This window comes from Perca flavescens, chromosome 9, assembly GCF_004354835.1.
Source record: "Perca flavescens isolate YP-PL-M2 chromosome 9, PFLA_1.0, whole genome shotgun sequence".
NCBI lineage: Eukaryota > Metazoa > Chordata > Actinopteri > Perciformes > Percidae > Perca > Perca flavescens.
In genome coordinates this window covers 32,060,102-32,085,398 of record NC_041339.1, presented here as the reverse complement: position 1 = coordinate 32,085,398, position 25,297 = coordinate 32,060,102, and the positions used below count along the sequence as shown (strand labels likewise).

The following is a 25,297-nucleotide window of genomic DNA, read 5'->3' as shown; positions in this document are numbered from 1 at the left end:
AAAGTACACCATCTATAGACCACACATAAAAATGTTTTTATTTAGTGTATTAACAAATTGTATTATACATTTTATTGACAGTTTTTTTGTTTTTTTTTGTTTCACAAACAACAGCATTATAAAAATAAAAGCACATGTAACATATATTGTGATCATGGTGTCATTTTTTTTCTCAGCAAATCTGGAGTAATACAGCATCTATTTATTGATTTTGTTTATTTTTGATTTTCTAAAAAATGTGTAGTACAGTTTAAAAAAGGAGTGAGTTTATTGTTGAATGGAAAGCTAAAAACAATGAGGTGCTCATCATGTGCCAGGTTAAAAGGGATGGCCTTGATACTAAACAGGGGAAATAAATGTGATGAGAAAAGTACAAACAAAAAAACATGCTGGTGTTGAAATATTTATATCTATGAGATGATTACATTGCTTGGGTAATACTTCATCAGCAAAAGCTTTTGTTTACGTATGTGTGCGATTTCAAATTTGTGCAACCTACAAACGTCAGCACACATTTCACGGCAACATATCAGTGGTGAGAGAGTTTTAAATTTATATTATTAACTGTCAAAGTTATTATTTTCACCAGGCAAGGAAAAAAAAAGCTATGAGGCAAGTTTGGTGAAATCCTCCTTAATTCTACAATGTTGTACAAATTTATACGAAAAGCTGACATGAGAATCTCAAATGCACTCTTGAGATCCATGACGACAATGAAAATGTCCCCCAAGTGTCCCTCGCTCGGCTCCAGAATTGCTCTTAACTATCCTCGGGCCTGTGTGATAACTGCTCTGCCATCTGTGCACGTGGCCGCCCGCCCACTTATTAGCTACATAATTTGGTTGTTTCGTATTCCATTGAGTTGGGCTGCTTGGCACTGAAAGTCTGCAGCGCTGCCTGGATCCTGGCAACGTCCGTGGTGGACAGTTTGAGCCGGTGCCGCAGCAGACAAGAGAAGAGGTCCAGAGGCTGAGCTCCAGGGGGGGAAAGCCTGTTGACCCGATCCCGGATCTCCAGCAGCTGCAGCAGGGCAGAGTCCTGCGATCCCTGAGTATATGGGTAGTCAAGCTGTAAAATCAAGTCCTGGATCGCATCTGGGTCAAAGTGCATACTATAGCCATACACCTGGATGCTGTTGATCTTCATGTAGCCTAGATTTCGCCCAGGTTCCAGGTACTCCAAGGGTTCATAATATGCAGTTCCGTTCCCGGTACTTGTGGGCCCTCTGATCCGGCTCCGTAGGTAAAAGTGGACTGTCTCAAAAAATGTTTTCCACTTGTTGCCCAAAGTCAAAGTCCAGTTATAACAGTCATAGGGAAGGTCTAATTTAGTCCTCTCCCAGTCTGGGTAGTTGTTCTGGTCAATGGGCATGATCCAACTCTCCGAGTGGCTGCCCCCAAACGGATTGATATACACAGACAGCATGGGGTCCAGAGTGCTGTTCTTGGTAAGGCAGATCTGTAGAGACATCCCCAGGAGCATGTGGACATGGTTTGACTTGTATTTATTACTTTTCAGCGTCAGCAGCATCCTCTTTCTCCATGACGGATCGAACCAGTTATTCAGCCTGACGTCGTTGCTGACAAAGATCCCGTGGATGCTGATGCGGTTGTCACATTTTTGCAAAAGGTAGCGCAGCTCCAGGTCCTGCAGGTCCGTCTCAAAGCCAATGTAGTGATCGGTGGAGTCGGGCACTTCGTTGCGGCACACGCCCTGGCTCAGCATGTAACCTTGGTTACAGGTGGCACAGCGGGAGCGGTTCTCGTAGGAGCATGAGGCGCAGGAGGTGCCCTCGCCCATCGTGCAGGGGATCACACCCTGGCAGGGGGGGTGCTCATAGGGGCAGGAGCAGCTTCTGGTCTCCTCCAGATAGGAGCCGATGTGGTTGTTCTCACTGCAGTACATGATAGAGAGGATGTAGTTCAGCCAGTAGCTGTATGGCCTGCAACAGAAAAAGAGCACTATTTAAGATTTAGTTTAGAAGATTTACATTTCCAGGATAAAGCCGTTCTCATAAGTTCGGTAAACGGTAAACAACAAGTGCCTCCAAGCTAGCAAGCTACACGCTTAAACTGGCAAGATTTCAAGAAAATTTGGATGTGCAATAAGGCAGGCCTGTTTGTTTCTTTTGGTTTTGAGATAAAAAAGATTTGCAAAGAATCTGTTTACGGCATTTTACTATCCAACTGGGACGTTTTGGGACCGATTAGTGAGATTGCTATGGACAACGTGCGTCTGGAACTTAGCGCCGCCCAAGACTGTTGTGATTAGTTTAAAGAAATTTTATACAACCCAGAGTGTTTTTTTCTCCTATCCCAGAATGTATATGTGGTGTAGCAGACCTTACTCCACAGCGCTGTGGAGATAGGTCTGGCAATGCAAGACTACTGTAGATATGAATACATCTATATAATAAAAAAGTATTTAATAAAAAAGTCCATCTTGCACAGAAACATGTAAATTAAAGAAATCATGTCATGGGGGGGAATGACCGCATAGAAGCTATTTTATGTTACGTGACGGCACGTGAAAAATTTCAAGAGAAAATCTTTAAATGGGACTAAATAATAAATACAATAAGTATCGTAGTTTCATTGGGTCTTAAAATATAAAGACCCAATGAAATATAAAATACATTTTCCAAGTTTTCATCCTGTGTCCCTGTGTGAATTGTTCAGTTATCGCTATCTATATAAATATAGTATAAATATACATATATAATTTTATTATCAGGATCCCTATTTCATCTTTCTGTATAACATGGAACTCCCCTGGCCTGAGAAACTGACAAGACAACAACTTTAATCAGATTCTGATTGCTATGTTCTACATTTTGATTGGTCCTGGTATTGTCACAGACATATACACAAACAAATCATTTTCTCATTAATCACTATTGCTCCAACCCTGGCAGAGTATAATGTTTCTTATATAATCCCACTTTATGAAGCAAATACTTATTGGCGTGGGCCTTTATGAACATACGTAGTTCAACATTATAAATGATAACCATGTAGAATATCTGATTTTAAAACATCAGGGTCTGTATTCTTGATACACGATTCAATCTAGAGAAATGATTGCGAGTCAGTGACTAGGACTATATAAGCAACAATTGCCATGTTTAATTTATTCTGAGACACAAACTCTAATGGTAAATCAAAATTCCTGAGATTGTTTATGAAAAATAGAAGCAGATGGATTGCATGACAAGAATATAATGTCCCAAATCAGTCTTTCATTTTCCTTGTTCACATCTGTTACATTTCTGAATCCCCTTTTATTCCCTGGCAGAGTTAGCAGTGTTGTCATTGTGGTCATATGCAGCTGCTAAATTAATTTAGCAGACAACGGTGCATGTATAAGCAATTTACATTTAAAAAAAAAAAACATATTTGAAGGAAAAAACATTAGTCCTAACCTATTAGTTTGAATAAATAATAGCTGTGTTTGCGGCTCTGGGAATTATAACTTCAATGATGAATATTACTGTAGATCAAAGTCATTAAAAGTCAGCCCAGTTTACCCAGTTATGAAATATATGAGGCATATTTCAGCAGTTCTAAATAAAGGTCTACCTATTTGGTAGCCTGGTCCTACCAGACTCTGGTACATTTCATTTGTACAGAGAGTCTGGCCACTCTCCATTGACAAGTGTTAATTTCCTTGAAGGCGGATACTCTGTTGAAGTTTAAAACCATTGGATCTGCCCAGAGCCATTCTGGATCTGCCATAACCAATCGCTAACGTTTGGTCGAGGCTTAGCATTGCGTTAGCCAACTCCTTTACCACTAACGGAGCCAACTGGAAAATCAAACTTTTCCCGAACCCACGTGCGGAGGAGGGCCACAACATCATGGCCACCAACAAAACTCAGCGGAGATTGTTTTTGCTCGGGCTTCTGGATATTCTGCAGCGTTGCCACAACGGACCGCATCTTTCTCCACCGCCATTACAGAATTAACTAGCACACGACCTCAACGTCATCGTTCTCAGCCACTCTCTCTGTTTGCTGTTTGGAACGCCAAAAATTTGGTCGGAGATAACCCGCGAATATACCGCAAACCCAGACGTAGTACTGAAGGAAAATGAAAATTGAGCGGAAGTACATAGGAGGGTGGGGCCGGGCTACCTATTTGGGGCTCTAGGAAATAATCATTATGCAAGAATCGCACAGAAATTGCAAAGTTAGTGTGATAATGTCATACTACTGTATGCTATGTGTAATAATGGTAAAATTGTATACATGCAGGTAACACTTTTATGGCAGTTGCACGTTTTACTTAACCATGTAATACCTTTACGTCGTTAGTGTCTACATTACTGACAAATCTTAGGCATATTTTTCATTCCATTTAATCTTAATCGAGTAAACAAATATATAAAAAACAACTTGCACAAGGCTAGCTGACAAATTTTAAACGTGTAGAAAGAATAGAGCCAAAACTGTGACTGAATTGTTTTTTGGGGGTTTTGTTTTTGTGATGAGCATCATGTGGAGCCAAGTCTACACAGAAACACAAGCGCTTTGAACCAGCAAGCCACTTATACAATATATTCCAACATCACAGTGAGTGTAGTCATTGTGTGTAGCAGACGGTGACATGGAGGAAAAATTTAAGGAGCAAAAGACATTTTCTCAAAACATCAAATTTAAAATCTGTGGACGTTGTTACAATGTGTTAACAGTCTTAACAGTATCCAGCTTCTCTGAAACTCATCAGTTAGAGTCAGTTGTGCATATCTCACCTCCAGAGTTGAGGCTGTGCACAGCAAGAGAGAGGAAGCTGTCCCGCCATCATTAAGCGCATTGTGTCAGCAGGACATGTAAACTGTCATGGAGACGCAGTGTGCAGTACGGGCCAAGAGAAGCTGGGTGTTCACTCTGCAATCTGTTCATTGTCTGTCAGCTCATTTCACACTGATCAATGCATCACACAAACTTTCTCCTTCTGCTACGGATTCAGTTTTCACTAGTCAGCTAAACTTTCTTTTCTCCACAGAAGATGCGCTCCATTTTTTCCATTAAAAGCAATATTTATTTACTTGGTGAACCCCCAAAGAAAAGCACATCTGTTGTTTTGTGCAGCTCCATCACTGACATACTAACACCTTGTATTCTCAGACAGCAGCTCAAAACCAAAAACAAGCATACTGTCCTTATCTTCCAAGACTGTACCAGAAAGTAACAATAGAAACTCCAAAATGGAGTTTTGGCGTTGAGTTACAAAGAAAATCATATTTTTCTGTTTGCTTTTTCTTCATATGACATAGACCATGATGCTTCAGTACATAAATAATGGCTGCAGTGATATATGAATATATATATATATATTTATCTTAAAGAATCCATCATGAGCTAGGTCATTACATACAAGACAATAGGGAAAAAAGAAATGGAGGAAGTTATTTTATTTTTACAATAATTTAAAACACAAAGTCAAAGTCAAAGTCAGACATGTAATTTACTGTCTTTTTGTGCAGATTTTTTTAATTCCAAGTTTTTAAATTATATCCCACAATGAAAATATTTTGATACAGAGAAAAATACAATATTTCAATCAAAGGAGGGACTGCATCCTTTTTCTAACTGCTGGGCTTTTAACCTCACTAATATAAAATACCACAAACTCTTCAGATCTTTCAAGAGCACCAGGTTATATCACAGCAAAATCCAAAATATCCAGTTTGAGTATTTACCTTCATCACTCTCACTATACCTCATTGCTGCATTTACTGCTCTTCCTAAATTTGCCCCAGATACTTTCCAGCTGAAGCGGTGAGAAATACTCAATAGATTCAGTGCAGATGTGGATGTCCCTTATTTATGGATTCATCTCCACATATCCTGCAATTAACGGATTGTATCATCTAATTTCATTGTCATCAGTTATTAGTTAGTGTTTTAGGTAGGCGCATGTACTGACCAGTCTGCCATTCTACAGTGAGTCTTTTTGCCTCCTACCGGCATTACTCCTTCAAAATAAAAGTACCAGCCATTATAATATAACTAACAGGACATGTACTGTAATAACACAGCCTTAAGACAATAATTGAAATGAATACACGAAACAACAGATTTCTAAAGTCTACTGGACCATACTAATGGCCAGTTACAATGTGTGAGGAACTGTATGTAAATAGCCTGATGTCAGCTCAACAAAGAGATCCATGATTGAGTTGAGTTATGGAAATGTGGGAGATTAGTTGAACTGTTAAAACTTCTTTGACTGGATTACTTCTGTAAATGGATAATATCACAGCCTACTTAATGACTAATACTGGCTCATTTAATCATACTGCACTGGACTGGAGCTGCTGAGCCATTCAAAGTCAGGAGAAATAGGCAGGGGGGCCTGCGGGAAACATAAAGGTTGTGTGAAACATAACAGGGTGTTGCATTGCTGCTCTTTTGTCTCGTGTTGTGCTGCTGAGAGGAGAGCTCTGCTAAAGTACCGATTGTTACGATTAGGGAAATGGCGGACAATGGCGAAAAATGCAGAGACAGCAGGGCAGTGGTGAGCTTGAGGATTTAATCAAATAAAAAGCAATACAACAAAAGTAGTCCTGAAGACAGCAGGCAAAAAACGGAACCAAAACCCGTTGAGGAACCAAAAGACCAGGCATCCAAAAATGAACTGGCACACCGAGACAAAGGGGGTAGACTTACACACACAAAGATCTGACAACAGACAAAGACAACACAGAGACTAAATACACAAGGTAACGAGGGTTAAAAAAAAACAAGGCAGGAAATAAAACAAGACTTGACACGGGAGAAAACAGACTACAAAATAAAACAGGAAACTGAAACATAAAACATACACAAGGATGAAAACAGGGTAAACAGAACACAAGAGACAGTAAACAACAAGGAAACTGGGAATAAATTAGCACAATAAAACAGGAAAAACTATAACAGAAAATCGCAACCATAACCGTAACGTTGTAATGCATCTTTTAATTAGCACCTCTCTCTCTCTGTTTCTGGCTGTAGTCTCACACCATGTCTAATAAAACAGTGATGCGGATTTTACACCTGTCATTCCATTACATTTCAGATGCAGTTTCCTCTGTAGCAGGAGTCTACTGTGATAACTCAGGTGCATAGACTATTTGAATTACCGTTCCCTCCTCCCATATTTTCCGCCTTTAAACCTCCTTAACCGCCTTAAAATACATATTGCATGAGAGCAAACTCTCAATTTTCAGCTGTGCCGCTTTTCTTTCATTTAAGTGTCTAATAGTAAATAAGGACAAATACAGTTTGGCTGTTCAGTGCCTGAAAAGGGGATCTAAGTCCTAGTAGTAAATATCCCATAACAGTTTGCACCAACTCTGTGGTTCACTGGCTATTGTGCTATATGCTAAAACTTTATAAAGGCAATAAAAAGAATAGACTAGAATAGAATATTTAGTTTCTTACCTGAAATAGCTCCTAAAATAAGCCTGGCTGCTTTAGCTATACTGACTAAATCTCATTTCTTTTTTTATAAGCTTAGAGTCTGCAGACTATACGAAAAAAAGAAATTCTGTGAAAAACACAAAAATAGATTGAATGAAGGGACATGGAAAACTTTTTTTCTTGCCTATGATTTCATCACGGGCTAGTTAACCAACAGGAAAATCTCCCAAACTTAGCATATTCTTTTAAAACACTGCAAACTTTAATTTCACAGGAGGATGGCTTCGATTCCCTGGATGTAAATAAGACCTGGGCTGGGAGTACAGCCAAGTCATCAGGTGTGACACTATAGCTCACTTCAGTAGGACCTTAGTTGAATATCAAAGCGCAAATATATTGTGTGCATTATTAGCATATTGCATAGTTGAGGGGATAACAAAGTGCTGCGCACAGAGTTGGCTGAAGAAAGGAAATGAGCACTGCCGTTCACAGCTTGCTTGAAAGGACTTGTGATGTGGCTGCAGGCTTTGGAATTATTGCTTATTTTTACACACACACACACACACACACACACACACACACACACGCATGTACGCACGCACACATGCACGGACACACGCGTACACACACACACACACACACACACACACACACACACACACACACTCACACACTTCGACGTCTGTATTAACAGAAAAGTCAGCAGGAATACTTATCAACTTCTCACCTCTCCCTCAGCATAATGATTTTAGGCGGCGTTCGACACCTCTTGCTGAGGGTGAAGAGCTTGTTGACGATGCGTCTGGCTTTGCTCAGAAGCTGCTGGGTGCTGAGCTCCAGCTGTTTGTAGCGCTGGTGAATGGTCGGCTCCATCTTCCAGAAGTATTGGATGGCGGACGTGTTCAGGGCGTAGAACGTGGGAAGCCTTCGAACAAAGTTCTGAAACTCATCTGAAAGGCACGGAGAGATGCATGATGAGAGATGAACACTTCTCCAAGACAAGCCAAACTAACTCCCTCACTTCTTTACAACTATTTGGCTAATTTAATCAGACCAAATGGGAGAATCACTTTTGCAGAGGCCACATAGGGCTCCAGGGGTGCGGGGCAAACTGAAAGAGATATTGTTTGACGCGCGTGCTAATGGAAAAAGACAGAGCTAAAGACAAGGTTGGGGCAAGGCCAACAGCTTTTTTAGGGCTATTTCTGCTGATCTGTCTGTGTGGAAAAAATATGGACAAGGAGCACATAGGATAATATATGTCAGCCCTTCAGAGCTGCACAAACAGATTCCATTTCCAAGGCATTCAATAACAATATCATCATCACTGTAATCATGATTGGTTGTATGGAAAACCGATGTGATGCGCAACACTGATGAGAAAATGACTCCACTGTTTGTAATTAGTTATCGTTATCTTGATAATACAGCATCTGATTAGAAAACCAATTAAGTGTCAATGACTTCCCTGGTGATTATGCAAGGTGTATTACATGTTCCTATGAAATTAATAAGTTGATTAAACAGCTTCTAATAAAATATATTAAAAGGGTATGTGTGGGTGCTTTGGGTGACCTACATTTTAAAATGAGAGACATTGTCCTGAGGGGAAAAGATTCCACGTTTAGTTACGATGTTGCCTTTCGATATACCGTATTACTGTAATTTGTATTACATTATATAGGGGGTTTACATGTAATAGATAATATTTTTTGGATCAATAAACCCCCTAACAAGACCATAACCAAAAAGACATTGGTTCTTCTTCTCTGAACACTTTCCATCCACTGTCTGCCAATCCACATGCCCATTTCTTTCTTCTATAAATATATATATATATATATATATATATATATATATATATATATATATATATATATATATATATATATATATATAGGGGTGCAATGCAAAAGGACAATGAAAAGTATAAAAAGGTAATTACAATTAAAAACAAAAGTAAGGATAAAGGGAACAAAATTAAATTTAACCACATTCAAAATGCTTTTACAAAGTGCCTTGTCAGGGTGGTAATTATTTTAAATAAACACAGCTATGATTTTGTCCTTGTTTTTCAACCCATGTTAAATGTATGTGATCATTGTAAAATGACTGTGTATTTCCATGTGCTCCCCCTTTGTATGATTTCAAAAATAGATGACAGCGTCAGATTCGGAGGTGCACAAGTACAGACACATTCTGGGCACTGTTGTGTTTCAAGAGGTTTAATTGGCAGGTTCTTCTTAAATTGCTAAATTATGAGGTTACAATTGATAAATAATGTGCCTTTGTTGCTGGGTTAATTTTAAGCAAATGTTGTAATTAATTTGAAAATGAATATTCTAAAGTACTTTGACCTCTTGGATCTGTACTTATATTACCCCCTGACTTGGTACATATTGCGCCCTACAGCCAACAGACCTTAGACGTCTTTCTATTTCAATATAATATTATGAATATGACTCTATTATTTGTCTCACCAAAAAGGTAAAGATCACCAGGAAACTGTGTAAAACAGTGAAGAAATATACAGCTTTCAATAATTAAGATGTTGATCCAGCCATAATATATATAGTCTCCCTATTAAGCAGTGAGTCCTGATTATTAATCTCTCTGCCGCTGATGTTAGTTGTTGTGTATGTATTAGATAAAATACACAAGTGGATCCCCAGGGGTTTCGAGGGAACTTACTTATTTTTCTTTATTTATTACAACACTGCAACTGCAGTTCTTAGGGCACCTTGCTGCTTAAGATATTACCAGCTGTGTGCTAATCAAGTTGCCCTCAGTAGAGAAGCATGTAGCCAGTAAATAACACACTCCAGCCAGCAAGGTGCACAGTTTAAGGCAGGGCTGTGGATGACTGAAACAGCTAGATGCCCTCAGGGCCTGTGGATGCAACTCACAGTTTCAATAATGACGGGAACACTGAAACAGAGCTATGTTGGAACATTTAGAAAAATAAGTAATACACTGTGAAGCTGCAACATTTGAAGTAATATTCAAAGTGTGCCTATATTCGTTAATAAAATCAACTTGCAAAAAGGTTGTTTGAAAGCTTGTACGAAATATCTTTTCACACTCATACATATCTAAGCACAATAGTTAGCTGATGTGCCTGTTTTTGCCATTTCAACCAGCTGACATTAAATAAGGTTAACTGATCAGATGGCTACAACTGAGCTGTGTCACATCACAGGTTACATCATAGGCTGCTAACAGATTACAGAAACTGTAGGGTGTTTCTGAAGTATGACAGCTTCGCCTAGAGTACTGAAAAACCTTCATTTGACTGAATCACTGTTGACCCAGTCACATTACTGTAAATGCTACCCTTTCATTTTCTGGACATCAGATTTGCACCGTGCAATTTCTGCACACACACAAAGGCTCAAATGGCAGCAAAAGGTAGTTGTTTCCATTGCGAAGAAGAGGGTTTGGTGATTTGACAACATACACTGTGAGATGACTTTTAGAGGTTTTTCTACACCGTTTTTACTGAGTAAGCTATGCCTTTAATATCTCTGGCTGTAACACGACAATCACCATTTAATTTAGTAGATTGTCCAAAAAAAAAAAATGCTATGTTTTGTAACATCAGCAACAAAGTAATGTCAAATGAAAACCTACCAAAGAGACAAAGATGTAAAAGTGCTTTACATTAACATTATGGTGTTTTATGTAAGAATTTATAGGCTCTGACTACACCTAAAAGTAGTAAAATCTAAGTCATTTCAGTCCTCTCTGTGGTTTTATTTTTTTTTGTATAATTTTGCAAGATGCTGCTTTAAGAATTGCTCCTTTGTGTATTGTTGAATTCCCATCACAAAGATTGGATGTAATTGTCCCTTATTTTCAGGCTTTTGGGCCTTTCTTTTCTTTGCCCATCGGCTCCTCTAACAATAGGGTCTAATTTGCTGTCAGTGGGAGGGTCACAGACATTGAATGAGTGCAAAAAGAAAACACACTGACCTGACTCCTCAAAGTCTTGGTTGGCCCTGTTCCAGGAATCTCGGATTTCAAGCACACTGGCTTCCATAGCCCTCAGATCCACCTTGGGGCAATTACAATGTGGGTAGTCAACGGCGCACTGGCACCAGCAGTCATTGTCCCGGCACACAAACTGGCCTTCCTCATTACAAGCAATGTAGCTGAGAGCTGCCTGCACAAACCTGGCCCTTAGGTACTCTGGCAGTATGGCCTGAAGGCCTGAGGCAAGGACAAAAACATAGAAATGTCACATGGATGAATGAAGAAGGAGCTGTACGCACTTTAGGTATTGCAGGAAATGTACATAGATGGCTGGTGTATGCTAGATCTGTGAATCACTGAAGGCCGGCACTCATTTTCTTTGTTTTTTTGCTTGCCACGCTTCACATATGCTTGGCGTCACATGCAATGTGCTGAAATTCACTTAAAGTTTTATTTTTACTCCACAGTTCTGCTACTTTTGTTCTGAATCATTACTGTCTGCGATTCACTTCAGAACTCTGCAAGCATGCATGGCAAAAAAAAAAAAAAAAAAAGAGTGATTGAAGCTAAATTCGTTTTGACACTCTCATGCTGCAGTTATAAGCTTGCCAGAGAACAGACACTGTGACAATTCCATCAGAAATTGGGGGAGTTCAATTATGGATGGCCAACCTTGCAAATTAATCTTGTTTTCAGGACTCTGAACCAAAACGGAGCTGACAGAGTCGAGGTTGTCATAGTTACTGCATCCGAGAGGGCCCGTCCTTGTTTCAGTCACCTAAAGGGAGGAACACAGAAGCACATAACAATAATCCATACTTAGAAAGAAACCCACTAATGGCATTATATATACAGAGAAGGAGAGAGAGAGCGAGATAAAGGAAAAATAAAGAAAAAGAGAGAACTCCTGCATAACTGCCCTACAGAATAAAATTAAAAACAACCTTTCCCTTCACTATCTATTCTAAGAAATATATATATATATCATGCATCATTTAGACCTCCATTGTACAAATGAGAATGATTCTGTGAGCTTGTGGGCTGGACATTGAGTTGTGATAAGGATCCCTGGAGGAAAGCACAATGAGTATGCTGTGGTGTCATCTATCAAATTCATCTTTATATTGCGTTTCCCTATTACAATGCCCCTTGACACCCATAACATGCTAAAATATATTGTGATGCTAGTGTAAGCTAAGTCATATTCAATTACATATGCACCTGAGGATTCATGTAATTGCTTGGTGCAATATTTTACACGAGGCATGCAATATTGTTACAGGATTACACAGACTGAAATGTGATGAGAGGATTGGCAAAAAGAAAAAAACACCTGTAAATTGTGGGCCTCATCCTTCAAATGTGGCTTAAAGGAGTACTCCGCCAATTAAGCTGTATTGAACTTGCACTGAATTTTTAATAATTTTTTTTTTTTTTAACATCTCCTACAAAGACATAGCAACAACCCCAAACATGAAAATTCAAAATCAACACAGAGTTGTTGATATATCTAAAGTCATTGTCGGAATTAATTTAACTTTATTAATTATCCCTTAGTGGTTGAACAATTAGAATGTCCTTTCACAATAAGCATCCCTTGTTGTTATACAGTATATCATTGCAGGTAGCTTCTAGTAGATTTGAGGTGAATTATGACTTTCTCACATAAAATACTAAATTGTGGGCTGAAATGGGTTAAAAAAAAGTTACTGGCAGCTGCCAGATTATGATTATGGAACCTTCACGATCATTTCTAACAGTAGGTTTTTTCCCCCCCTTTTTTCTGGATTTCTTTTCCAAATCTTTGGCGCGCAACACAAAGCTCTGTCGAAGGTGTATGATGGGAGATCACATTGTGTAACATTTCTTTTGCAATTTTGGTGAGCCTGTGGCAAAATGAAGACAGGCCCACAATAGGATTACTAGTCAGTAGGTGTGAACACTTCAATCATGTCAAAGTCACCCTTTTTTCATTCTCTATATAAGAGTGCAGTTCCTACAATGGCAGTCTGACAATGTGATGACGGAGAGAACAAGGGAGGGCAGGCATGGGTAATTGTGTGGGAGGTGTAAAGTCTCCATGTGAGAATATATGACACCCCAAGTAAGCTACCGAAATTTAGAGGATAATTATTACAGCTGAAGAGGAAAAAAACACATTTGGTTAGCTAGAGTTTCTCTTGTCCCAGGAGAACTCTTATATAAATCTAGAAAATGGTTCAGCGACATGAAGTGAGGTGCCAAACAAGTTGGCAGAAGTTGCTGGTTTGGCACTGAGAGAGGGTTATCTAGCAGCCGCTGGTAAACACTCCATGCGTCATTATGGCATTTTTGTATGTCTGACAATCTGTCACGCAACAGCTATGTGTATATGATTAGCGATGAAAATGTTTTTTGCTCGTTTAAGGATTTATATCCAATGAGACAGCTTCAATCCACAAGAAAGCACTGGAAGGATGGTCTGGTCATGAGTGCTCTGTCATGAGTGGGAGTATTGGAAGCACCAGCTGGAGATGGGTGGGGGGTTTAGACACCTATTCTGAGTAAGGTAATTAACTCAGCCATGTACTGTAGGAGTAGGAGAAGAAAAAAAGGGAAAGATGTTGTAGTGTATTTGGTAGCGATGGTGTAATGCTGTGTGGTGAGGAATCCGCTGACACTGTTTCTTGATTATAAAGGTTTATTTACATCAAAGGAATTCAGCATCAATTTACAAGCCCTGCAAAGCTCGGAGAGTGACAGCTTCCCAGATTCTCAAAAGTCACTCTAAAGTTCTTTGTGTGTGGACCACATGTCTAGATTCCATAAATTGGGGTGGGATCGATAACTGACCAATGGCTTCAAGCCAACTGGCTCTGTCTTGGAGGGCCCATTGATAACGCATCCCAGATGTTTCCTATGGCTGTTTCCTGTGGAACTGGGCTAAAGTTCATCTGGGTTTCTTTGTTACCCAAAGCTTAAATACAAGTCATATAGAATGTGCAGATACAATAAAATGATAATATACTTCAATGTGTACATACAGAGGCCTGTGGGCAGTTGCAGTGAGTTGTGGGTGTGCAGGGATGGCCCTGATTGTCAAAGGGTGTGTGTTTGTCTGAATAAACAGTCACAGTAAACATTACTGTGTCCTTGTGTCTGTGCTGAAGAGCTGTGGGAAATTTGCAATTTCACACAGCAATTTGCTTGGTAAATTCATAAAAAACATCACCCATGATTTGTACAGGAGACCGGGGCTGGTTGTGACATGGATCAATTGTAAAACGTCTAATTTCTCCAATAAGGAACACATTTCGAATCACCTGATTCACTCTAAACATGCTCTGTTTAGCCTTTATTACACTGGTAAAGAACCAGCACCCTGTGACAGACACTGCAAACTTTAGAAAGAAAAAACTAATTGTGAAGTGTTTCCTGGATTAATGTTTTGTGTTTTCCCCTTAACTTCTTCCAGGCCATCAACTCCACTTCCCTATTTGAAAGCCCTGTGTTTTGGGCCGCTCCACCACATCAACCTCCTCCATCAGTGATTTCCATGGCCAGTGTTGTGCCTGAACGCGTTCATTGAACGATAGTTCATGAACTCGTTCATATTTTGGGCGAACGTGAACTGAACGTACTGTATTACTGCCTGATGAACGTTACTGTGAACCCGTTCATTCTAGTGTCTGTGAACGGCACGCTATCTCAGTTCAACTTCGTTCAACAGGGTGCCAGATTTCTATAGAGCTTTCCAGGCCAAAACCAGGATAAAACACACCGTAAACAGGCCTTAATATGTAGCGAAAAAAACACCCAATCTTGCAACACCAGCCACCAGTGTCTCACCGCCGCATGCATAATCAAAACAAAAAGCAGCGTGGAGGCGATAGCAGCAAGAAGGCGTTGTATGATGATGATGAGTTTTATGATAAGGTCGGTGAGGATGGGAAACATCTTACATTTCTGTGCAAACTTTGCCCGCCGGCTTTCAAAAAGAAAATCCGCACTTCAGTCACATCCACAACAAACCTGAAACCCTGTGTGTGCGAACACTGGTGGTTCACATGCACAAGTGGCAACATGACAACATGAAGTGTGTCTGTGTGTGTGTGTGTGTGTGTGTGTGTGTGTGTGTGTGTGTGTGTGGGCACACAAGCACAGGAAAGTTGTAGGAGTGTGTGTATGGAGATGTCTTTCATCTCCCGGATGAAAATTATACTCTTTCCCATTCATTTCCTATGGCGGTCATTTTTGACCGTAAACAAAAAAATCATGACCAAGTTGATTAAATCACTCAAATTTCAAAGAAAGTAGTCACAATGAATGAAATGAAATGAATTGTATGTATTCAGATGCCTTTTGTGAAGGATATCATCAGCTCTTGAGGCAATCTGATGAGAAATACCATATTTATAGTACAGGGAACGTGTAAATCTGTTATTTTTGACCGGAACAGTGTTAAAAGGTTAAATTAAGCTCAAAATAGGCTGTCTTAAGATAAAGGTAAATGAGACACACTGCATGAATACAATAAAAATGTAATGGATTTCGTTTGGACTAAACTTTTGTTTCATGCTTCCAAGTCTTTCCCTTCTAAAACAGGCATGGATAGATCTCACAACTTTTGCTGCAAGTCTTGAAAGATACTTAAGAAAATAACTATAGAGAACCGTATCCAAGGCTCAAAGACATAACACCAGATTTGTGCTGATAAAACACTAACACACACACACAAAAGAACTCAAGTAGGAACTCTCCTGTCCTTTTGAGATCATTGTTAGATTGTTCACAATCTCAGCTCAATCATCCTTGACAAAAGCCTGATTTGGAGCACGCTTGTATATCCAGGCTCCATGGGCAGCAAAGATAAACTGCCAACCTAAAGGGAATCCATCTCCTTCAATCGTCACTTGCGAATTATTGCCAAACACCATGACGGTGTCTTCTTTTCATATTTTCCCAAAGGTCAAACAAAAGTAATAACATCTCCTTGCTAGATTGATTTCAGCAACTGTGATATCCAGCCAGGAGGAAAAGGAAGACTTTTGGCACTGTGGGTAAAAACGTTTTTTTTACATCTACTTTTGACTACAAGGTCAATGAGGAAAGTGAATACAGAGAGACCTGAGGATGAATCAAAGCTGAGAGCGCTGTATGTACATTTTACACCCTGTCTCTTTCTGTCTCCTACAACACACAGTACAGCTACCTTTTTTTCAATTTACAATCCCTTAGAAGTTGTCTTTTGAATATAAAGATATAATTTTAGGCAGGACAGGCAGACAGAGCTGTGTGGGAGAGTAACTGACTTACATTCTTCTTTTTTATTATTAAGGCGTTAACACAATTAATTAAAACCCGAGCAGCCTCCCTAGGGATCCGCAGATTGATTTCTAACACAGACAGATGTCCAACTTAAAGGGGAAAATTTACCAAATGCAAATCTAAAGATGTCTTTTTCTATGCATAGCAATGAGACCATCTGCAAAAAGAACCCAGTGGAGCAGAGCATGTGTGTCAGCCTTCCCTTTCAGAAATCATCCCCAAAAAAAAAATATTTCACTACATTCAAGACCCCATGAGGTTTTTTTAAGTGCTAAAAGCAAGAAAACAAAATTTTGATATGCAAAAGACATGGATCAGTTGGGGGGGGCGGGTTATTAATGTGCCATAATTGACTACAAGATAATTGTGCTGACTGTGTTGGAATAACTAACAGCTGCATTTAATGGAACATTTAATTGCACTTAAAGGCTTTTCTAGAATAAGCAGTTTGCTATGCTTACACATGCTGTGGACGTGACTTGTTTATCTTATCAATTTGAATTTCACTTTGCCCTCTAGGCTTGCCTTTTGATGTCTCCTCACTGTTCAAATGCTCCTTCAGAATTTATTCATCATGAAAATAGAACTTGTATAACCTCTAGAGTCCTAAAATCTTTACCTTTGTTAAATGTATTTATGGCTTACTGATATGGCTGCAGATTAATATCACCATAGTAATAGTAGTGTGTTTTTTTTATCACAATTTGACAAATCAAAATCCTGAGTGAGCATATTGATGTTCAATGTTGGAGCGACCATGGTGGTAAAAGCAGCAAAACTGGAACTGGAAAGCAAATGATCAATATTCATAAATTCCCCTAAGCTAAAGCCATTTCAGTTTCCCATTAAGCTAAAGTCATTTTCCTCCTGTGCTGTATCTGTCTGTCTTCTCCCAATCACCATTGTGCACAGAATCCTTGAACGAGCAAGCTTTTAAGCTGCCAAGTGATAAAAGCTCAGTTACCATCAGATCAATGCTAAGCTTCACACCCTGCATATAGGCCTATAGAATATGACACCAAAGCTCTGAAAAAGGGGGGGTAATGGGGAGCAAGTCAACTACACATTGGTGACAAATTATTGGAAAAATCAACATAAAGGTGTGGACATCCGGAGTTGCCCTTTCAAAAAAGTAGCACACAGCAGGAGATTCTCCGTGTCAGACACATTCTCACCTCAGTTTGGTTTAGGCAAGGGGCTCAACTGGGTAGAGCGTGCAGGATTATAGCACGGTCCTAGCAGGTCCATAATTTGCGATGTGACAGTTAAGTTTTGGCATCAAAATGAGTATTTAAGATTAGAAAAAGGGTTGTTGTTTGGGTTAAAACACTGGTCCTTTATAGCCTCGTGAGACCGTCCTGATCTCGCGAGCTCCAGTTTTCCATTCGCAGATCAGTCTGGCATCTTGAGATAGAGAAAAATTGGAGCCGTCCAATCAGCGTTGGTTTTGAGGCGAGTTTAGGTGGTGATAGACAGATGGTTTATCCAATCAGCTAACCAGTATTTTCAGACAGTGGTAGCCCTAATTCTCTTAGCCGCTCGCTAATGCTTTTTTCTCTTGGATCCTTCTTTTGGAATATGGTCCGGGAACCTGAAATGGTGCCTTTTATTCCTAAATTTTCGTTACACAAACGGCAAATATCCTTTACTGACATGTTGCTTGCTTGCTGAGCTAACGAGCTATGCTTTGCCTGCAGCACCAGGGGCTTGTGGTTGTATTTTCATACACTTCGTTGATCTGATTGGTTGATTTGGCCCGTCTATCACCAACATAGGTGGTGATAGACAGATGGTTTATCCAATCAGCTAACCAGGATTTTTGCCCCTTCCCAAAAGTTCTCCAATGGTAAGTTCCCAGATGGATATGCCGAGCAAATGCGACGCAATCCATCTGGCGGAGTCAGGTTAGGTCCTTTAGGGCCTCATGATAGAAACATCAACACACCTACTTGCTCACTGTGAATTCTCCAATGACTGGCTCTATTCACACATGGGCTCCTGGGTGAAACCCTGTGTGTATGATATCATACGAAAATCTATTCAACTGTTATATCTTACTAAATTAAGGCAACCGGACACAAAAGGTTCATGTGAAACGGTGATGTGAAAGTTTTGGCACCAAAATGAGTATTCGAAAAAAAATTTGGTTTGGGTTAAAACACTGGTCCCTTAGGGTTAGGGATACAACCCAACACTAACCCTAACTGTCATGATAGAAACATCAACACACCCACTTGCTCGATGTGAATTCTCCAATGAGTGGCTCTATTCACACATGGGCTCAATCCGAGATTACACGGTCTTTGTACTGGGGAGTTGGGTTAGTTTCATGTCCAATCCGACTGAAATGGACACTTGCGTTCTCACACACAGCTCCGATGGCTAGATAATCAGGTGTGCAGTGCATGTGTGAAAGGGACTTTATTAAGGTCGTTGATCACCGCAAGCTTTTGTAACAGCTTCAGTGCTCCTTGTCCAAGTCTGGCACTTTGTTAGAAGGGATGAATACTATTCTTCTCCTCTTACAGTATTTAGTCTTTTAATGATGGTGGTCGAGAGGGCTGTCTAACACATGCATCTAAAATATCCCATAAGTACTCAACTGAGGTGAGATCTGGTAAGTGCAAATGTATTTTCATCAAACCATTCACATAGCTCTCTCATGCCCTGTAAGCATTTACATTTTTTATGTTTCACCACTCATTTATTCAGGTTTTGCCTTTAATTTGTCACCAGTCTGTATATTCAAGCAGCACGCAAACATTCCCAAGTGAGCCCTGAAGGCATCCTTTTTAGCTTTATATTACACTCTGTCTGTGAAAATGTAGCTGTGGCTGCTGCCAGACGCACTGTTCAGGGAAACACTGCCATTTGGAAAGTTGACATAGTTCCACTCCCAGACAACACAGCGGCCCAGCGCGGTGGCTCAGGGCGTGTTGTTTCAACTGTTGGAGCAGGTTAGACCCAGAGCCAGTGTGCGGCATCGAAACTGGATTTAAGACAGCTCAGCTGCTAGTTATTTTTTTTTCTACAGCAGAGGGAGCTATATGGTTGGGCCGAGTATTCCCACTAGAACACTCTCAAGTTCAAATATATTAAAAATACTAGGGTTGTTGAAAAAGCAAGTATATGACATAGCAAACAAAGAAAGGAAGCAGGATTAAATAAACAACAAATGTTCATTAATTAATAGGGAATGTTTAATATATCAAACGAATTAAATGTATTATCATTCTCTCTCTAAAACTTGAATAAGCAGGGAGTCATCACTATATACTATCTGATTTGATTGAGAAGCCAGAACTGAACTTTTAAAGCTGATAAATTGAATAAAATGAACATGATAAACGGAAATTATGATAAGTTGGCAATTAAAATACCTGTATTATCTAAATCAGATCTTGCACAGCATGTAAAAGAAGATAGCCTCTGTGTTATTGGTGTGGGGCCTCAACAGGGCAAAGCAGCACTTAGCCTGTTAACATGGCCCACTGATACACATGGCTCTGAGGCACATCCATTATTTAAAAATGTAAGGCTTTAATATTATTATAAGACCAGTTAGGTAGGAGGGTTTTGGTGATGAAGATTCATCACTGCTGCAAATCCCTCATATGAATAATTCCACAAAAAACAGCATAAAATGTCACTTAGAGAGCGTGTGTTGTCAGAGTGAGCAACAATGGGCTTTAAATGGCTGCACTTTCTGCTTGCTGGGGAAAAAAAGTACGAGATAGCATTAATGTTTCATGAAAATCATCAGTCATTTCAAATTCGCGTCATACCCCGCACCTTTCAAGAATCGTTGGCATAATCACCACTGCATAGTAGATGTGCAAATCCCCATTAGCATCTGAGATACGTTTCCGGCTGTTTATTCAGTCTTTGAGGATTTCAATGCATGTTTTAAGACCACTTTGTTGCACTGGCTTACAATCTTATGTCAACCAGCGAGGGATAAGCTCATAAACTTTAAGCAAGAAAAATGGGAAGAAAATAACATCAAAATGAGATTATTGTGTGTTTGTAAGAAGAAAAAAAAAGCCCCTCGAAGCCACAGGGGAGCAGAGGGGAACCTTTGGTAGAAGAAAGTGGAATTTAATACTGTATGTGGTGTTATGTTCACTAAGACTCTCTAAGGGAAGCTAAGCTATGCTATTTTACAAGAAGTACCAGTCACTTTAAGAGGGCCAAGAGAGCAAATGTGATTCTGTGTATTTATTTGTGCTCTTCAGGCTTCACTTCTTTAAACTAGCTGCAGATTAAAGACAAACAGCTGGAAGAAGTGAACTTCTTTGACATCGGAAGTCAGATATGACACTAAAACCAGGAGCGTATCCATCTATTTATCCCATACAATTATCAGAGCTTTTTAACCCTTCACATATCAGGGAAGAGACAGATCTCAAAAGGTTGAAGTGGTTGAAGACAAGTCGAAAAGACAAAAGAAGGACATTGACGTTCCTTTCTGAATAATGAAGATGCTAAAAAAAAAAATCTGCCCGCAATAAATTATTCATCAACTCTTGTGATAACGGATCGCTTTGTTTTTTTGGTTTATCCTGCCATCAAAACTGCCCCCAAACTCATAGAGCCGTGTTCTCTGCAACCGTTCCTCAGCAGCCATTATCTGATTTCTGAAGCTCACCAACAAATGAAGCGTAACGTCGCACGACTGACTGAACAATCAAGGCTCGCGCGGCAAATTGGGTCAAACATTCCTCATCACTCCTCCCCGTCAATGATATTCTCCTCCTAACGTTAGTTTAATGAATCTCCAATACAGAGAAGCCTGGACTGCAAATCAAAGGTAAGAGCGTTGATTGATGCAGCATTTCCTGTGTAACAGATGCACCTCGATACTGGGCTGAAAGGCCGGCTGAATGAGGCCTGTCTGTACTCGTCTCATCTCTTCTGTTCAGTCGCGTATGACACTCATACCACAAAATGTTTGACAAATGATGGAGGCTCTCAAAGGAAATTACTGAAATGGAGGGGCTGATTCATCACACTGTGTAGCAGTAGACTTTTTTTTTTTTTTCCTGCACTACCATCTTATTTTTCCCGTCTGTGATTATTTTCCAGTCCTGCTGCCAGGGGCGTAGCACAAAATTCTGGCTCCTACATACATCCTACAATACAGCTATTCATTCTAGAATCTTTTTGGGCCCTCCTCACATGAGGGCCCTGGTTAGTCAGTCCCGTTTTTCCCCCCAGTCTGACGCCCCTGGCTGCTTCACTCAGTGCTTTCTGGCCTTAAGACCAGGCATTTCTACCATTTAAAATATGTTATCTCTTAAAACCAGGGGGCCAGTGTTCTTCTTAGAGGCAGCTTTGTTTTGGCATCCATCTTCATTGGGGTGAAGTAAAAACCCATGTTTGGAATTAAAGGCTGCTGACTTTCTGAATATTTTACATCAGTCACCTGAAAATGCCTTACAAACAAACGTACCCTAGAGGGCTCTTTCTCTATTCATCTCAATCAGTGGTTTTTAGCAGCACTTTGCTTCAGTGGCGGCTGCCAAATCAGCTCAACGTCCTCTTGCCAATTCACTTTAGAGAATGTAAAGTTTTATCTCTGATGGACTGTATAGCAGGGCATCACTAAGGACGAGTGAATGAAAAATGGGCTGCAGCTCAGAAAAAGGCAAGCAATTTAGCGCTTTAGCTGCAGCTACACAGAATAAGGGGTATAGACCATGATGTTTCTGCTCTTCCAATGGAGTTCTGTGTTAGAGCTCCCTACTCGCTGATGACTGCATAATGTACTATGTACAGTCTAGGCATGTACATTAATAGAAAATGGTGAGCTTGCATCACAGAATATTATTAGGGGTGTGAAGGGGAGGCCAGTTTTACTTAGTATTTTCACATTTCATGTATGATATGAAATCAAGCTACCCAGTTGAATATTTGACCAAATGAGGTGGATGCAATTGCCCGCAAGCCATTTCAAAACAAGTCTTGCACACTACAAGCTTAGCAACATGTGTGGAGGACAAAACACTTTGTAGAAATCCTGCTGTAACACCCATATTCACTTTATCTTATTAAGATTGTTTTGGTATGCACCGTTGGGTAACAAATACTACTACTACTAATAATATCATAATAATAGTAACAAAATAAATTTGATAATCAATTCAGTCACCAATAAACAATGCAAAACATGTGCCAAACGTGCTAGCTTTTCTAATGTAAGGATGTCCTTTTTTTTTTTTTTTCGTATCACAAATCCATTTGTACTTAAAGTCTGTGTTCATATTCCGTGTAGGGAGGAGTTCGGAGTGGATGGGTCAAACTAACATGTGACTTTTACCAGGAGGACCGCTGTTTGGGTCCTGTGTGAAAACAAATGTTAATGTTGGCTTATTTTACCTAACGTACGTAAGTTAACTTAGTTACCTAATCCTAACCCCTAACCCTAAACCACTTAATGTACATACGTAAGTAAAATTACGAACATACTTATTTTAAACCAAACAACTTTCTTTTCCTATTGAACCCGGGTGGGAGGTGAGACCTTACCACCGGCACCACCAACCCTGATGTCTGCTCCAGTCTTTATTACTTCCATCATCACACCTGGATCGGCAGGCAAAATAAATATTAACCAATGACATTAAACCCCAAACCTAACCTTAACCCACTTACTGTACGTACATAAGTACAATTACAAACATACTTATATTAAACCAAACCACTTTCTTTTTCTAAACCTAACCAAGTAGTTTTGTTGCCGCAACATAACCAAACTGGGTACTTATGTTTAGATATGAGCATGTGTTGATCTGCTGCCACCAGTGGGGGTGCTATTTTAGGAAATGCTACTGCGGGTCGTATTAGAGGCTAGAAACAAATGACCTATGTGGTCCTATGAGTTGAAGGACTTGCTGGTTTTACCAAAAGACACCAGCAGTAAAGACAAAACAGGTCCCACCACAGATCTAAAGAAAAATCATAATAAATGGGGATCTATTAGTCAGGCGAGATGTGTTTGGGTATGGTACATCCAATCTCAAAACTACCACTGCAGAGGCTTGTGAAATCACAGCAGACAGCACAAAAAGACTGAAGAAGCTGACAGTGTCTCAGATGTGGGTGTGTTTGCAGGTTGCTGATAGTACATGCATTCCATGATGTTAATCTGTTTTTTACCACAAGTGAGTGTAAACACATTAAAGCGATGTGAGGTAACGCATTCCTCAGAAAGCAAAGAGAATTCAGTCTGCGGTGCGAAGGGCAAACTCAGCCGATTCAATTCATTCTGCCTGATAACAACTGACATAGTGATGAATGAACACACCCTGAAGGTATTAAGCAGTAGAAGATGCAAAGTGATATTTACATCATAAGCATATCTTGAAATGCATAACATGCTGCTCCATATACGAGCCTGTCCACAAATGAAAGAGCAAAGAGCGAAGTAAACTGTACAGCTCGCTCTCATTGAGTGTACATGTTTACTCTATAGTCAGATTTAAAGCACTGTAGAGTGCATACAATGCCACCCAGCTAAATAATTACTCAATACTCAATACCTTTGAATCACAATACTTCTAGAATCGCAATAAATGAAAATCGCAATACAGATCAAATCTGCACCCATATATTGTGAAAGAATCAAATCATCCTAGCCCTATTAATTATATAGGCTAGTAAAGTTATTGTACTAAAAGGAATGTTTGACTTTCAGTTCCATTTTTCAGCTACATGTTTGGCTCATCATAGCTACCAAGTCCTTACATTATCAATTGTTTTCCATATCAAAGCGTTTATTTTATAATAGTGCAGGGGATCTGAAAAGTGGGACTGTATATTGATTGGTATTAAGACATTTTCTCATGTCAGGATAGAGATCTTTTTGAGTTAAGTATGGGTCTCTATCACACGCGCAGCTCTTTTGCGGAATGAGCATTGGTTACAATATTTTGTAACTGCATGTCAAATTTCCAAGTAAAATCCTAATACGTCAAACAAATAAGCCAGCTGTAAGATAGTAACCTACAAAGGGACGGTTACTTTTAAATAATGCTTCACCGCATCAAAAAACATGGTGGCATTCTCATTTTTATATTACATTTTAGAAAGTATCAAAATGAAAAACAATACACATTCAAATCTCATTTAAATTCATAAGTACACTGCAATTATGCTGCATCTAAGACTGGCGACGACAGCTCATTCACGGTCGGCGATTCTCATAGTAAAAAACTTATTTCCCGGCAAGAACGTTTTCCAGGTGCACAGAAACTAAAACAGCAACTTTAAGAGCAAGCAACAGAAAGACTTGTCACTGTGAAGTGTCTTGTTCATGGGATGGTTTGCTCGTCGCAGTCACATTTGCATAATGGTTGTATCACCCTAGAATGTGTCATCTGCAGGGAAGAGATGCCCACAAACGAAAAAAAAAAAGTCTGATTGTTCCTTGTCTATTATCGACAGTCAACACTGGTTTAATGGCTTAATGAAGTAATTTGAACCCAAATCATGATAATTCCCCAACGTTAACCAAGCAGTTTTTCGGTTGGATTTATCAAACAGTGATTTTTTATGGTTTTGGAAGGCGCTGACAAACAATGCTTTCCTGTCGATAGTGAGTAGAAAGAAAAC

General features: G+C 39.6%; 1 protein-coding gene across 1 annotated transcript in view; it reads right to left on the bottom strand.

Annotated features, from left to right (window-relative positions):
* Positions 1 to 795: 795 nt before the first annotated feature.
* Positions 796 to 25,297, bottom strand: part of LOC114561944 (BMP/retinoic acid-inducible neural-specific protein 3) — a 31,094-nt gene continuing 6,592 nt past the window's right edge. Inside the window, exons 4-7 of the mRNA XM_028588118.1 lie at positions 12,050 to 12,155; positions 11,378 to 11,614; positions 8,133 to 8,355; positions 796 to 1,942 (exon numbers count right to left, since the gene is read on the bottom strand). Of these exons, the coding sequence (XP_028443919.1) occupies positions 826 to 1,942; positions 8,133 to 8,355; positions 11,378 to 11,614; positions 12,050 to 12,155 (1,683 nt within the window). The 3' untranslated portion in view covers positions 796 to 825. The remainder of the gene's footprint in view (positions 1,943 to 8,132; positions 8,356 to 11,377; positions 11,615 to 12,049; positions 12,156 to 25,297) is intronic.